Source organism: Protopterus annectens, chromosome 17.part0, assembly GCF_019279795.1.
Source record: "Protopterus annectens isolate FY-2018-M chromosome 17.part0, PAN1.0, whole genome shotgun sequence".
In the NCBI taxonomy this organism is placed as follows: domain Eukaryota; kingdom Metazoa; phylum Chordata; order Ceratodontiformes; family Protopteridae; genus Protopterus; species Protopterus annectens.
The window spans coordinates 530,232,720-530,248,942 of NC_056751.1; the positions used below are offsets into that span (position 1 = coordinate 530,232,720).

At 39.5% G+C, this 16,223-nt stretch overlaps 1 protein-coding gene across 1 annotated transcript in view; it reads left to right on the top strand.

The window, feature by feature from the left end:
- Positions 1–12,828, top strand: part of LOC122791569 (ras-related protein R-Ras2-like) — an 856,887-nt gene extending 844,059 nt beyond the window's left edge. The window contains exon 6 of the mRNA XM_044059326.1: positions 11,421–12,828. Coding sequence (XP_043915261.1) covers positions 11,421–11,505 — 85 coding nt within the window. The 3' untranslated portion in view covers positions 11,506–12,828. The remainder of the gene's footprint in view (positions 1–11,420) is intronic.
- Positions 12,829–16,223: the final 3,395 nt, after the last annotated feature.

Sequence of the window (16,223 nt, forward strand, 5' to 3'; positions counted from 1 at the left end):
GTCCCTTAACAAGTGTACTGAGTTGGGTCCCCCTTTTCCTGTGAAATAATATCTCATATTGTTGGGCACTATTGATATCTCCATTCCTTGTCACTTCCAAATTAACAGTTATGTACCCAGTATTTCTAGCCATAGGCAGTACAAAGAAGTAAGAGATTGAGAGCAGGCAGTCAGATCCCCATCCTTTTGTTATGAAAAAATCAACTTATGTTTTGGCTCTGTAGAGTTTCTGTAGTGATATCGACTAAGAGCTTCTGGTGTCCACAGTTCATTATTTTCTTTTTTTTTTATATTTTTTTCATGTACTTTCGTGTGTTTTTGAGATGTTAGCCTCTTTTGAGGCAGGAGTAACCTGTGGGACATGAATGGAAAATAAAATGATCTTAAGAATTAAACAGGTGTTGCATTATCTTAACTGTTTGCACTGATTTAATGTCATGGGTAACAGTTTAATTGACGCATATGTTTTCTGCAACATTTAGAAGAAATGAAAAAAATGTATATTTTCTAAGTGACTACATGATGTCATACATTCCAGGTTGCCATCCCTAACTGGCAATGAGTGACCTGACTTTATTATCAAACTTGGGTGTCTCGTGCCATTTTCTTATTTACCAAAGGACTTGCTGAAAAGCACATTTTTAATAAATGGACTAGAGTATAACATGGAATTACTGCATTTTTGGAGTGGTTTGGGGTACTGTTATCATGGTGAACTGCCGCATCATATTAATTTATGTATGTATGTATGTATTTATTTATGTTTGATTACATCATCCCCATTGTTCCACTAAGCAGAGCTTATCTTCAAAGACCTGCACTGGCTTAGTCCTACCTTTGGTAATAAAAAAAAAAAAAAAAAAAAAAAAAAAACAGAACATGTTTTTGTAAATGCCCCATGGTATGAGGATTTTGTATAAGAGACGTGACAATTGAATGATGACATTTTTTTAAGAATGTTAAGAAGAGTATGTTTTTTGTTTGGGGATTATGAAAAAAATATGATGTAGATTTCAAATGGTCAAGATTATATATATTTTTGGAGGCGTGTAATTTTGTTATTATATGGTAAGATCTGAATTTTAAAAAGTAATAAAGTATAACATTTTGCCTGTAGAATAAAGGGTGACGGGTTTAAAATTATGTATATTTTTAAGAGTGAAATGTATGTAAATATGTATCTAAGTTACAATAAAGTACTTTGCCTGTAGAATAAAGGGTCACAGGTTTAAAATTAAGTTATGTATATTTTTAAGAGTGAAATGTATGTAAATATAAGTTACAATAAAGTACTTTGCCTGTAGAATAAAGGGTGACAGGTTTAAAATTAAGTTATGTATATTTTTAAGACTGAAATGTATAAGTATGAATCTAAGTTACAATAAAGTACTTTAAGTGCCACTGGTCTATGGAGGCCTATTTAGCCTTAATTTAAAGTGACTTCAGAAGAATCATCTCAGAAGTGCAGCACTACAGTGCCAATTCTGAGAAAACAAATACAAGCAGGTGGTGTGGGAATAGACCACACAGCCTTCTGATCTTCAGACATTAAAGGCTAGTGAAGTATGTGCAGAGCCATTGAAACTGACTATAACTTTTCTATAATAATCCCATAGTCTTGTAGGAGCCTTAGTAATGTATGGGAGGTTTAGCAGTCGTATTAGGAAGTAAAATTATGGACATGAAGAAAGTTTCAGGGAAATGAAAGGTAGAAACTAGGATTATTTAAGGGTGGTAGACATATATAGGACAGTAGAAGAAGGGCATCACTCGATGGTTATTTCAGTTTCTGTGTTGACTTGTGGCTGTGCATTGCATATGCCCTTTGGTCTACTGCTTTGTTGTTTGTACTCGTCTTTGTGAATTATTCTCAAAGTTCCTGCAGCCTCTCCTTGTTTCTTTTGTGCACATTAATGCATTTTTGTTTGCCATCCTCAGGACTGTTGCTGTCATTGCTGAAACTGATAGAAATGTTGAAGTAGCAGTAACCCTTCCTGCTCATACCTACTAGTATTCATCCTTCCAATAAAATCCAGTGAATCTAGTTGTGTTTGTAACCCTTTTCCAGAACAAACAGAACCGTTAACATCTCTGGTTGAGTTGAAAATCATGTTTTCTTGTAGCATTCACACTTTCATGTCCTGTATGAATGAAAACCAGAAGAGGCAACGTCGTCTTCATTTATGTTAAAGGTATCACTCAAATTACCTTGAGGGCCGCAACAGCCTCAATACACACAGCTGAGGGACAATAACCAAAAAAAGAATCAGTGAGTTACCTACTCCTGCATTATTGCCTTGTTTTATATTATACCTGTCTCACAACAAACCTTACTGTGAAGCTGCACAGTTGTGCAAATGGCAGTAAAACAATTCTTGGACTTAAAATGCATAGCTGAAGTACTCCTTTCTTGAAAGAGGCTGTCCTGAAGAAACAAAGGATAGTGTTATTGAAACTGTAAAGAAAGAGAAATCAGCTAAATGTGCCCCTATGACATTATTTTGGAGAAGCAAGCTAACAATGGTAGAAATGAAGGTAAAGTCAAATTTAGTGTCTCCTGCTTTGGGGGTAACAAATGTTTTTTGCAGTCACTAACTCAGTGGATCTGATTTCCACCCTTAAGCTAACCTTGCCAGAGAATACCTCAGCACTAAGAAAACCATGAGAAGGCTGATAAATCTGACATTTTGACAAAAACGGAAATTTAAAAAAAAAAATGGAATATACTCTCAGGAAAAAAGTTTTCTGGCAAGAGGTGTAAAGCAAAGAAGTTCAAAGGAGTATGCATGTTGTTGTGTCTTTCGGCTTTTCCCGGTTAGGGGTCGCCACAGCAGAACTCCGGTCCGCTAATGATTGGCAGTAGATTTTTACGTGCAGAGTTGCCGGCCCTGACACACAACCTTCAAAGAAGGTACGCCCATTCACGCACGTCTCCACATAGAAGACGCTCTAGCTGAGAATCGAACAGGACAACGTCTTACTTTGAGGTGACAACGCTACCGCAGCACCACCACCGCACTTCAAAGGAGTATGAAAGTGCATTTTGCAATTCCCAACTGATGTGACAGGGAATTTCTTGAGCCAATAAAAGTTTTCATCGTAGCTTAGTTTTTCATTCCAGTGATTGCTTTGGCATTTATAAACCTCAGTTATTGCTATGTTAATTAGCTCCTTGTGTGGAAAATGTCACAGGAGTGCTTAGCGTTATAAAATTTAGCAATGTACATATTGCAAACTCTCAGTAGACTGTGCATACTGTTACATGAGTGAATTTGGAATGAGATAATGTACAAATTTGACAAAGACCCTCCCTGATTGGTCCTTGGCTTGGGTTCATCTTTTCCATGAATCTGTAAAATCATGAAAGACCCGATAATTAGCAGTGTACATACTCCTGTACCAATGTGCACTATCTGGCTATGTAAGATCATTTGTCCAATGAGCCACTGAGCTGACTGTTCTTTTTTGTAAAACTGTCAGTTCTTGCTATCACTGAAGAAGTGTTTTTATGTTTGCATACCTTAAAGGTTCATAGGTGTGTGCTAGGCTAATGGCCCTGGAGCCCTTTACAAGCCTAGCCCATAGGATTACACTGGCATCGTGCCATCCAACCTTAGTTCCCAGTGCCCCTGTCGAGTAGAGCCACTGGAGTGATCCCCAGGGTGAATTTTCTATTTCCCATCCACTCATCAAGATTTTTCTTGAGGGCCAGTGAGGTGCTCAGTTTGACATGTAAGGGAAGTCTGCTTAACACAAAAGGCTGTAAACCGCAAATGCCACTCTCCCAAAAAGACGATATGACTATATCGTAAATAAAACCTCTTTAATCAAATAGTATGAATAAAACATATAAGAGTTAAGCACTTTTTGTCCCACCTAGTTGTGGGACTTCTTCAGACAAAGAACCTTGCAACAGTTGCAGTTTATGTCCTGGTGCAGTGGTGCCATGATTACAAACATCACAGCTGATTTTAGTGCTCATTAAACATTAGTTTAAACTGACAAAACCATATAACCATGTTTGCCATTGAAACAGTTAAACCTAATACTTCCCTAACATAAACAAAAACAAATCAGAAACCATTAAAATGGTATAAATATTTAAAAATATTTTAAAAACGTTTTGACTTATATTTTATATACATTAACAGCAGTGGGTCTATAGTAATAAAAACAGTGAATCCAATAAATACATTTAACGCACATATGTAGACAGTGGACAAAATACTTGTTTAAAAAAACACACAAACCTAGAATACATTAGTATGTAGAAAAAAGAGGGGAGGGGCGGACAGGAATGTCATGAATGACATCATAAAAGACCAAATTAATACAGAATATACCTATATATAAGACAGGTCGGTGTTGTCAATTTAAAATAAATGACTAATGAACTAAATCACAAAAATAGAGGTCTTCTCTTATATTGGGGATAGATCTATTCTGTACATTAAAATAAGAAATATGGATTATAATACATAAATGTGTTAATTTGTCAATACATGAATATAATTACTTATAATTGATCTGGGTAATATATATGTGTATCGATATGTCCTCATCGGCACAAACTTCTTAACTTCAATATTGGGTAAAGGGAGCATATTTCATTGAGTCCAGGAATAACACTAGCATTGCAACGTATCTGCCAGTATAATTCCAAGACCTCTAATTGTACATGGTATGGTCCACCCCTACCATCTGATAGAACACAATCGACTGCTCTAAACAGAAATTTGTGATTTGTGTTTTCCATTATATGCTTTGTAAGGGAAGTCTATTCCATAGCATGGGCGGTCTCTGCGTTATGAACCTGTCCCTCCAGCTTATTCTGTTGATTGTGGTATTGAGGTTGAGGTCTCTGGAGCCTGTGGTGCAGAGGGATTGGGATTTCTTTAGATGTAGCATGTCTAACAGAGCTGGATCAGACATGGATTTGTAAGTCAAGCGGAGATCACCTCTAAGTAGGCGATAAGAGACAGAGAACAGTTGGAGTTTTTTGAGTCTGTCCATATAGGACAAGTGTTTAAGGCCTAGGATCCTCTTTGTGAGATACTTTTGTGGCCACTCCAGTTCAAATGTGAAACTGTGAAATGAAAAACCTTCAAATGTGTTTCTGTTTGACCACACTGCTTTAGTTAGATGCATAACCTAGAACACTGCTAGCAAATGTCAGAAATTCAGGGTTTACCTATGCAGAAAACAAACTTTTGCCTTGTCTTATGACAAAAGAGATGGTGGTTGTTGAAAAGTCCTTTTAAGGAAACAATGGTATGGCCCACTTTATGATCTCAGGGATGTGCAAGAGCATTGCAAGTAGGGGCAGACATCCAGAAGGTATGTTGAAGCCTAGACCTTCGGGTCTATATCACATAGTCGAACTGTCATAAGTTCAACTATGTAAATATCGAACCCGGAAGTTCGAAAACTTCAAACACTCAGGACAGCGATTTATTTTTCCCAGGGAAAAAAATTGCTGTTCCGGTACAGAACGTGAAAACACATGAACACTATATACTGTGCCCCCCTCACCTCCCCTACTTAAATATACCAGTTCCAAGATCGCACCCCAGTGGAGGAAATAGCAAAGCCGCGGAAACAGCCCACTAAATTCTTTCCGTGGGAAAGAATTCGATGTTCCGCGGCTTCGTTATTTTTACACTTCGAACTTCCCAGTTCGAAGCATCAGCGTTCAGACCCTTTTGCGTTCGGACTTATGATACACACCCAGACCTTCTGCAGGTAAGTCTAGTGTTAAACTGACCACTGATTTCTGCAGGTGCTGGGTGTGTCATTTGATGATTTGGTGGGTGAGTACTCATGCCAGACATCCTTCTTAACAGAATAAAAATGCATACCCCAATCTTCATTCTTAGGATTACATCCCAGGGTGCTGGTACTGTGTAGACAATGGGTGATAGGCTGGAGTCCACAGCAGACTGTCTTGATTTTAGGGGATAGGTTCCTACAATTCTCCAGTCAGGATAGAACAATTTAGGCAGAAGACTTCCTTCGTAGGACTTTTTCTCAGGCCAAGTCAGGCAGTCTCATCACGGTTGAGGTGTTGTTTGGGCCTTTCTACAGCAGGATGTCTTAATCAGACAAGATTTCAAGAAAATGTTTTATGTCTGCTGAGAACTGGAGTAGTGAATGTTGTAGAACATCTTAGGGAATGTGGCCTGAAACCAGTGCCAAGGCTAGAGCTGACGAGTTGTTTTGCATGGCTCCTTTGGTTGGCAAAATCATGTATGGGATTCGATTTGCTTAGCACCTGGAATGCTTCAGGTGCACATTTGCAATTGCATGAGCTAACCTGGTGGCAATAGGGAGCCAAGGAGCCCCCTCCCAGTCATCCTTCTAAAAGTCAGGCTGTTCAGTGTTCATTGTCTCTATGATGAGCCACGATTATTAGTCCACCCACTTCATGCTCCTTCCACCATGATCTTCCTTTGAAGTGGTTCTTAAGTTTGAGGAACAGCAAGGACAAGTCTGACACTACAGTCCCAACCCCTTCCCTGCTTAGTGCTATGTCTAGGAAAGAAGCCTGAATAGGTCTGAGTCATTCCTCTCATGCTGCCAGCATCAGGCTGAAGTCACACCGTCCCTTCCAGTTTTGCAGTTAAGGCAGTTGCCTTTTACCAAACACGCACAAAACCAAATTCTTCAAATAGACTCACACAAAATCAGTTCTGTAACACCCTCCAGACATTTTAGCTGAGATGTCAAAGTTTACAGATATTCTGCATGGCAGTTCTTTTGTGTTTATGTGAAGTAAACTGCTGCTGTGTGTTGCAGTAGGCCTTTTTCTGGTGTGGACCTGCCTCTAAGGACTGTTCTCCTAGGTTCTTCTCAGTTTGGAGAACTGGTAATAATGAAAAATGAGTTCTAGACTTGGTTACTCTTAGTTGCATCATAGAATTTGCCAGTTTTCCCCAGAAAGTTATCTGAAAGTGGACTAGTCTATTTTTGTGGAACTGTTAGGACAGACCCAATCACTGCTGTTTAAACTAGTTCTAGAGGCATATTTTTTGGAATGATTACACCATTTTCCCTTCGCTTTAAGAGGAATGCATAGTTTCTCTTTATTGTGGGATCTCAGCAACTTTATCCAGTGTGACCATATCTGGGTAGTCACCTTGCAAGGTCTTATAGATTTCCTTCCAAAGAGCACCTGGATGGTGTCAATGGACATAATGGATGCCTTTTAACATATCATTGTTGGGGTCCACACAGGATGTTCCTCAGGTTTACTTTTGTTGTCAATTTCAGTGCAAACTGTTCCCATTTGGTCTTTCTTCATTATCCCAAATGCAGCTTATTTGGACCTCGCCAAGGCCTTCGACACCATCCCCCACTCTGGAATCATAAATAAACTTACTAAGCTGGGCATAAATCCCCATGTCACTCGATGGGTTGCCGACTGACTTACTGACAGAACCCACACTGTAAAAGTAGCCAACTCCAAATCCAGCTCCAGACAAGTGGAGTACCGCAGGTTTCAGTCCTGGAACCGCTCTTGTTTGGCATCTACTTCTCTGAAGTACAGGCCAACACTAAGGGACTCTAGCTAACAAAATTCACAAATGACTGCAAACTGGGAGCCATTATTAAATCCCCAAATGATGTGGGTATTCTACAAAAGGGCCTTACAGAAACAGATGGCTGGTGCCAGAGCCATGGGCTCAAGCTGAATGCCAAGAAGTGTATAGTTATCCCCTTTGGGGAAAAAAACATGTACCCATGAATTACCACATAGGTGGCAGTACACTAAACACCAAAAACGTGATGAGACTTAATGAACACAGGTGGACAGTGGTCTCACCTTCGATAACCACATTGCCACAACAGTCAGGAAATCCTTCTATGTGGCACACCTCATCACTAAGAGATTTTCATCCAGAAAAAAGGAGGTCATTGTCCCACTGTACTCATCCCTCATTAGACCCATCATAGAGTACAACGCTCCATTTGGTATGTACCTCACAAGACATCTGCAACAACTGGAAAGGCTGCAGAGACACCTCACTAAAAGAATCACAGGCCTAAAGCAGATGCCCTATGCTGACCGTCTAAGAAAATTCCAGCTATACTCTGTAGCATATCGTCTACCCAGAGCTGTTGGACATGCTACACTTAAAGAAATCCCAATCCATCAGAGCCACATGCTCCAGAGACCTAAACCTTGTCATCACAATGAACAAAACATGCTGGAGGGATAGGTTCCTGACCCAGAGACTCCCCATACTCTGGAATAGACTGCCGATACATGTCAAGCAGAGCGCCTCCTTGGCCTTGTTCAAAAGGAACCTTGACGACTGGATGGGAGATAGGAAATTTACTCCGGGGAACACGTCAGTCGTCCTGCTAGACAGGGGTCCAGGGAAGTAAATATTGTGAGAAGAAAAAGATAGAGAATTGTTATGGCTAGGCTTGTACAGGCCCTAGGGCCAATAGCCTAGTACCAACCTATGAACCTTCACCAGGGTTTTTCACAGTAGTAGTTGGAGCCTTACAAAAAAAAAAAAAAAAAGATTCTTGTATTCCCCTACCAGAATGAGTAATGGATGCTAATCCCATTCTAGAGATGTACTTGCAGGGGGTCTACCTTGACTTCAGTCCCTGAGGATCTCTTTTTAGTCTCCTGATCAGAATACTGCTTTTATAGTTGCAGAGATGAAAACTAACCACTCTCATTATTCCTGTCCTTGGAGAAGGGATCAGGAGGTCATGACCTTGGTCATTTAAAGGAAGGGCATAATGCCGAGTCCAGGGTCAGACTTTGCTGCCTGTCCTGGGCTTAATGGCTATCATGATTTTCATTGTATCATTTTACATGCTTGAGGAAGTGGGTTATAGTTGTGTGTGAGATGTTAGTGGCTGTTGTGGCATTACACAGCAGTGGACCTTCTCCTGGTGTCAGAACCCCCACTTTTGCCCAAGCTTGGAGAGGTGGATTGTCCCGCCACCTCATTGTGCATCTTTTCTTTTTGCTACTGAAACCATTGCATATTCTGAAGACACAGTGGCAGTGAAGTGGAAGCATTGTCCGACTTGCAGCATGAGAGATTTTGCTACACAGTCTAACCATTCACACAAATTCCTCAGCTTGCTACAAAGGACAGAGAAGGAAGACCAAAACTCATTGCCCTTACCTCTTGTTGGCAAAAGAGGGCATAGTTTCAGACACTTGAGTTCTTCATTATACTGTAAATTCATATGGTTCTACCCAAGGATGTCCTCCTCTGGTTGTGGCATCAACTGTCTTCTGTTAGAGACTCCCCACCCCCACAGTCTCACAAGATGTGCCAGATGGGGGTCTTAGTTTACTGAGGCTGCTAAGAAGTGATCCAGTCATCAGACCTGCTCCTATAAAGATGAAATTGTTCTCATTTAACTGGAATAGAAGCCTGTACTATGGGAAGCTCTCAGTTTAGAGATGTTTCTGATGCATCTTAAGGCACCTGCATACTTTGGGCTTCATTTATTCCACAGTTAAACTTCATCCATCAGCTATTTTGCACATAAACATATAGAGTAAAAGTTTGTCCCAGCACCGAAGAGCTGTACAGTTCTATAAATGAGTGCTACATCTCCAACTGGATGGAAGAACTGTTTTCTACAGTAGCACCTGAACTTTAATAACTAACTAATAGGTTTGTCTCTCTCTGCCATTTGAGCCTGCTTACCTCAGCAGCACTGAAGTTTTCTTTTTTGGAATGTTATCTTCTTGTGGCTCACATCTCTGCACACGGGATCTCAAAGCTTTCAGGCCCTTGCATGTAGGGAATTTTATCTGGTCTTTCACAAAGATGGATATCCTTCCAAAGATAGTTTCTCAGTTATTCCTTAATTAGCTCACTCACCTCCATATTTTCTAGGCAGGTGTGGAAAGCAGGAGAGAAAGGGTTGGTGCACACCATCATGCATTACTGTCTTAACCACAACTCTGGTAGCAAGGCATCATTTTTGGAAGACAGTAATGCTGGACGGTGCCATCTGAGCTGCACCTTCATATGTTTCAACAGCCTCTTCCACCCTGGCGGTTATTGCTAAGTATTTGCCCCAACCAAAGAACCCACTGAAGAAATTCTAGATGTTACATGTAGTAGATATGCTTTCCCATGTCCTTACTAGAGGGGGCTCCTTCACCCCCCCCCCATGTATGGTTATCCTTCACATACTTCCAGTGCTGCTGCAGTTCCCTGTAAGTTAGACAAGTATAAAATGATTAAACAGTGTGTAATGATAATGTGGGGGTGATGTAAACAGTGTGTAATGATAATGGGGAGGTGATGTAAGCAGTGTGTAATGATAATGTGGGAGTGATGTAAACTGTGTAATGATAATAGGGTTAATGTAAACAGTGTGTAATGATAATGTGGGGGTGAAGAAAACTGTGTGTAATGATGTGGGAGTGATGTAAACAGTGTATAATGATAATGTGGGGACAAAGTAAACAATGTGTAATGATGACATGGAGATGATGTAAATGGTGCATAATGATGATGTGGGGGTGATGTAAACATTGCGTAATGATGATGTGGGGGTGATGCAAACGGTGCGTAATGATGATGTGGGGGTTATGTGTACAGTGCATGATGATGACGTGGGGGTGATATACACAGTGCGTAATGATGACAATGTTCCATATATAAAGACCACAATAATATATATATATATATATATATATATATATATATATATATATATATATATATATATATATATATATATATATATATATATATATATATATATAGATAGATAGATATTATACAATACTGTTTTCTTTTAATGTTTTATTTAATTATAGAGTTATTATAATCAACCTTGTTTGTTCGTTTGGAAATGTGAACTGTTTCAGTTTTACAACTGAAAATCTGTGACAAAGATAAAAGGAATGCGACTAAATATTTTTGATATTTTATGGAATGTGTTTTTTTATGCATGTCTGCACAAACACATGTACATCCATAAGTCTGGAATCTTCCAGAACTGAGCCAAATTTTAACTAGTGGAAATGATAAATACACCCAGAAACTCATCAAGGAGGGTCTTCTCTTATATCAGCAGGTAAGGTAAGAAGGCTAAGTATTGATTCACAGTTGACTGTGCAATTACAAGTGAATGAATATGCAAAATACAAGAGAGAAATCTGTTCCTTTCACATTGTTTTGGGAGGCCAGAGAGGTAAACATCCTCAGAAAATAATCCGTACACTTTCTGACTTTTCAACACTGTTGACTTTAACTGTTGTAAATATAAACCTAAACGTTTTAAACCAAATAGCTCAGGTCTGGGGAGGCATCAGTCTGTCTTCATGCCATTAATCTATGCTTGTTGAATGAGATGAGATAAATAATTATTGATGAAAATAACAATGAATTTTTCCCTCCACTGTTTTTTCTCATTTTCTGCAGAAAATTTCAAGAGTTTGACAGTCCTCCAAGCCCAGCAGTGAATCCAAAGAAAGAGCCCAAATCATGTCCGTGTGTGATCCTGTAATGATTACCTTCTTAGAGGCTTGCTGAAGCGGGCAGTCATGAAACAGTGACACTGAAATATGGAAGAAGCTGAGACAGTGGAATGTACTGCTATACAAACTTTTTTGATGTGGGAGGGGTGGGTGATGGGACAGCCTTTCTATTATCTGGTTACAGACCTTCTACTGATGCAGCAGATATATTATTTCTGTATCTTGTTTCTGATTTTTGGGGTGCTGAGTTTTAGTCCAGGTTGGACGGCAGCTTTCCTTTTATGGTTGTTGCTGACCTGAGCTCATTACACAATAATGGCAGGTCTTGGCAAGGCTGTACTAAACCTGGCAGGCCATTGTTTGCCACCAGTGTTACAGAGATAGGCACTTCCCTGCCAACTAAATCTGTCCAGGGATACCCAGTCGAACCCAACCCCGGCTGTAGGGACTATTTTTTCTTTGTCTGCGGAGCTTAGCATGGTACATTAGGTTTCCAGAAACATGTTTGACTAGCTTTGCTGCAGGTCTGAATTCTGTCATGTATTGAGTTTTTAACCTAAGTCATACAAGGTCAGACAAATGTATTTTGTATTATAAAATATTTATATATGCAGCATATGAAACATATTAATACATTTGTTACTTTTTTATTGAATGTGGTGTTTGTTCATTTACAACTTAATTCAAAAATATGCAAACCTGGATCTAGTAAAATGGATGTTTTTAAAACATTCCAGTATAGGTCTTCAGACTTCCATTTCTACTGGTGACACTGCTCCTGTTCAGTCTCAGTTCTGTAAGAATGTTTACTGCGACAAGTGACAATTGCTTAACGGCAGACATCATTTGTTGTTATCGGTTCATTTTTTTCCATGGGAAGAACGGTACTGTGCCAGACTGTAAAACAAAAATAAGACTTAATATTATCATGCTTTTAGCATTTTTGTATACATGTTTTAAAATTTTCTGAACGTAGGCACCACTTTATATATATAACCAAGCACCCAAGATGGTGTGCCTTAATGTAACATTGCCAGCTTACTGTTGTGTATAGATAGGAATAGCAGTGTTATTTTAGTGTAAAATTATTTTATTGATTTTATTGATGATGAAAATCAGGCAAACTACTGTATGTACAGAAAACTGATACATTAGCAGACATTGCTGTTTCTCAGCTGTGAAAAAAAATAGTACAGTGGTATCGAATATGGAATGAGTAATCTGTTAAAATTCCAAGTACTTTAAGCTGAACAAGGCGTCTTTAATTTAATTGTCTATGTATATGCTTGTTAAGGTGGTGGTTGTGATACTGCTGAAAAAATGAATGTTCTAATAAAATTGGTACATCTTTCCATCTGTTTCAAAGAAACCATGTATATAAAAAAAATCATTAGCATGACAGTTGAACAAAATGCCACTACATATATGTCTTTATATGTGCGTGATTGTGTGTGTATATAGCTCTATATATATGTATGTGTATATATATATATATATATATATATATATATATATATATATATATATATATATATATAAAACATATAGCAAGATCTATAGCTGTATGTAGATATAAAGAGGCAGCTTACTGTTGATAATAGCTTATCTTTCTTTCAATTGTCTTAATATTATGGTGTCAAAACTGGCATGTATTTGAAAAGGTAACCAGTAAGGTAGCATTGTGTATTTTCTGTTGCTAACACCATCATCATTGTTACTGCAAGCTGAAAATTAGCACACTGGTAGCACATATTCAGTTTTATATGTAGGTAAACATGAATTTTGTACTTGTGAGGTAATGGTTTTATTCTCCGATTGGAGGTTTCCTATTCTAAACTAGTCTGTTATTTTGCAGTATCATTTCTGATGGGTAGCCACTAGTAACTTCTCGTTGAGGAGCCCCTCCTTAGAACAGTTCTTCCATTGTTCAGCTCCTGTGCAGCATATTGGCATGGTTTTGGTCATTAGTCTAGGAGGGCACTGTCTGACTTATGATCCTCTGTTTATTTTTGCTGCTGATGCAGTTCAGAATTTGATATTAGTATGTCTTTTGGGAAAGTTCCCAATTATATTCCAAAAGTCTCTGCTCCTCTAAATATTTTGCAATCATCACATCACCAGCCTGGACTCTCACTGACTTTTCACTACTTGGAAAAGAAACACAACATGTAAGATTATGACAAGTGCCACAGGTTCGTTTAGTCATGAGGCAGCAGAGGTAGAAAAAAAGTGTAAGGCCTGTTTAATGCTGAGCAGAGGGCAGCACTAGGGACAATACCAAGTGCACAGATGGGCTAGAAAATCAGTTTTGTCATCCATGGCAGGAACTGGTGGGTAATAAGAAGGAAACAGGAAGTCTGACGTTGATTTATAGTCTCCATTAGTCTACTATTTTTGGTAGCCTTCACTCATTTGTAGGGTATGAGCTATGCCTCTGCTCACCAAGGGAATCTTCCTAATATCTATAATTGACATTAGCCAATTACAGGTATTAGGAAGATTCTCTTGGTGAGTGAAGGACAGGCATTCATCTGGCTACTACCCTGAGAGTGCATCAGGGTATTCATATGTCTCACTTTTGTCCTTTTGAAGTTAGCAGTTCATCTCCCTGTTGAATAGTGTGACATTGCCCTTGGGCCTGGAGAATTTCTCATCTTGCTTTCCTCTACAGAGTTTTTGCCTTATCAGCTAAAAGTAAGGAAGCTTATGCTACCCTTACTGTGCATGGTACACCATTAGTCATTCCCATGATATTGGATCTCTGAATACTTTGTGTGGTGACATAGGCTCACATAAGGCTGGGATAGCAGCACTCTTAGGAAATACTGTTTGACACCAGTTATGGCTCTGCACAGACGTGTTATTGACCAGCACCATCTTCAGGTTGATCCACCTTTTATGCTGGATGGCACTTACTCCTGCCAAAGACACCTGACAAGCCAAGGCCATTCTACTGACAGTAGTTTGAGAAAGGTGTTTCCATCTGAATGTTATCCTTCTTGAGTGGCAGAGTCATAGTGGACTGAGGTTTCTGAGACTGTGACAAGCAGTAACACTCCTTCATCTGACCCTCCATTGAATGCTCTGGCTACTGAGACCCTTTTTGGACTGGCCTATAATTCCACTACCATCTTTCCAACATGACTTGTGTGTGTGTGTGTGTGTGTGTGTGTGTGTGTGTGTGTGTGTGTGTGTGTGTGTGTGTGTGTATATATATATATGTCCTAAATGTGCTCAATGTTGTTATCTTTGTGACTTGCAAGAACCCAGATTCTGACCCCTCTGCTCCAGGGGTGTCAGATTTCCTTTTCAGGCTTCAGGAGGAGTGGAGTGGGATTTGGTATCCTTGGGCAACATTATCTCTTCAACCCAGCATAGAACCCAGAAACCAGCATACCTTGCAACCAGGCAAGGAGTCTAAGCCTAAACAAATGGGTCAAAAGGATATTTTCTTGTGCCATTTTGAGGCATACAGCCTTTATCTCTTTGCCGTACTGCATCCCATGTGTAGGCCTCTGTGACTGACCAGGCTTTGGAAAAGTTGGCAGAACCTCTTGATTTTAGGGTGGAGGAGTCTATGAAGAAGACTGTTACAGCAGCTTTCTGTCTGTTTTCGTGTGACTATGCCGATGTGATGCTAAGGCAGCAGTATCTAGAATGTGTCTGTAGCATACAACGTACTCAGGCTGTTATCACTTAAGAAAAGCTGAAACAGGCTATTCAGGATGCCCCTGTTCTGCGGGGGGGGGTCGTTTTTAAGCAAGCTTCCCAATTTGTTGTTAAAATTCTGCATAAAAGAAAAACAGCATTTACTACTGCAGAATATCTCTGGCTACCACCTCCTGTTCCTGTAGGCTGTGCCAACATCCATAAAGAGAGAGACAGATAAGAGCAACCAGATGTTGGGCAATCTTGCCCCCTCTGCTTGTCAGTCTAGAAGGCAGACCTCAACGTAGAGTCTTCCGTAGTCTGAATTTGTAACAGTTCTGCATATTGGAAACTCATTATTGGAACTTGCTTTGGCCTGGAAAGCAGTCACCAAGGACAGGCGAGTTGTGCCCTAAGACAACACCCTGCTTCCTTCCACAGGAACTGGATAATGTTGTTGCTCATAGTGAATGCCTCCTAGCACATCATTATCCTCTGGTTTGCTCTAGGTTAGTGCCATGTTGATGTTTCTGTTCTTGTCTGTTTTCCCTTGGAAGTGTTTTTTTGGTACTGCTTGGGATTCTTCCCACTCATTGCCCATTCCAAAAGTCCCATGAGTACTCACCATAATAGCTGATCATTGAAAGGGATCTATGCAGTATGTACTTTGTCCAATTCCCTTAGTTTTACCTCCCTGCACCATACCTAGTACCAGTACCTGTAACTGTACCATACCTACCTGTACCATACCTAGTATGACAGTTTTGTAACTGCATTTTTATCTTTTTTATTCTTGCATGTTTGCTGGAACAAGTTAATTGGTGGGTGAATGGTCAGACCTGGGGATCATGATATTGCAACTTGGCCTTGATGCATAATAAAATGGCATACCTAGCCTCCATCAGAGGAGATAGAAATTGAAACATCTGTGCTTTGGACTGTAGGTCCTCAGAAAGGAGTTTTCAATTGCTATTTACTGCAAAGGACCGATGTCAGAATAATCTGAAGGATACAGTCATTTCTAGGCCTCTTAAATTTCACTTGCATTTCGATATCTCAATGTGTATCTACAACGTCAATGATGCAGAGAAAAGAATTT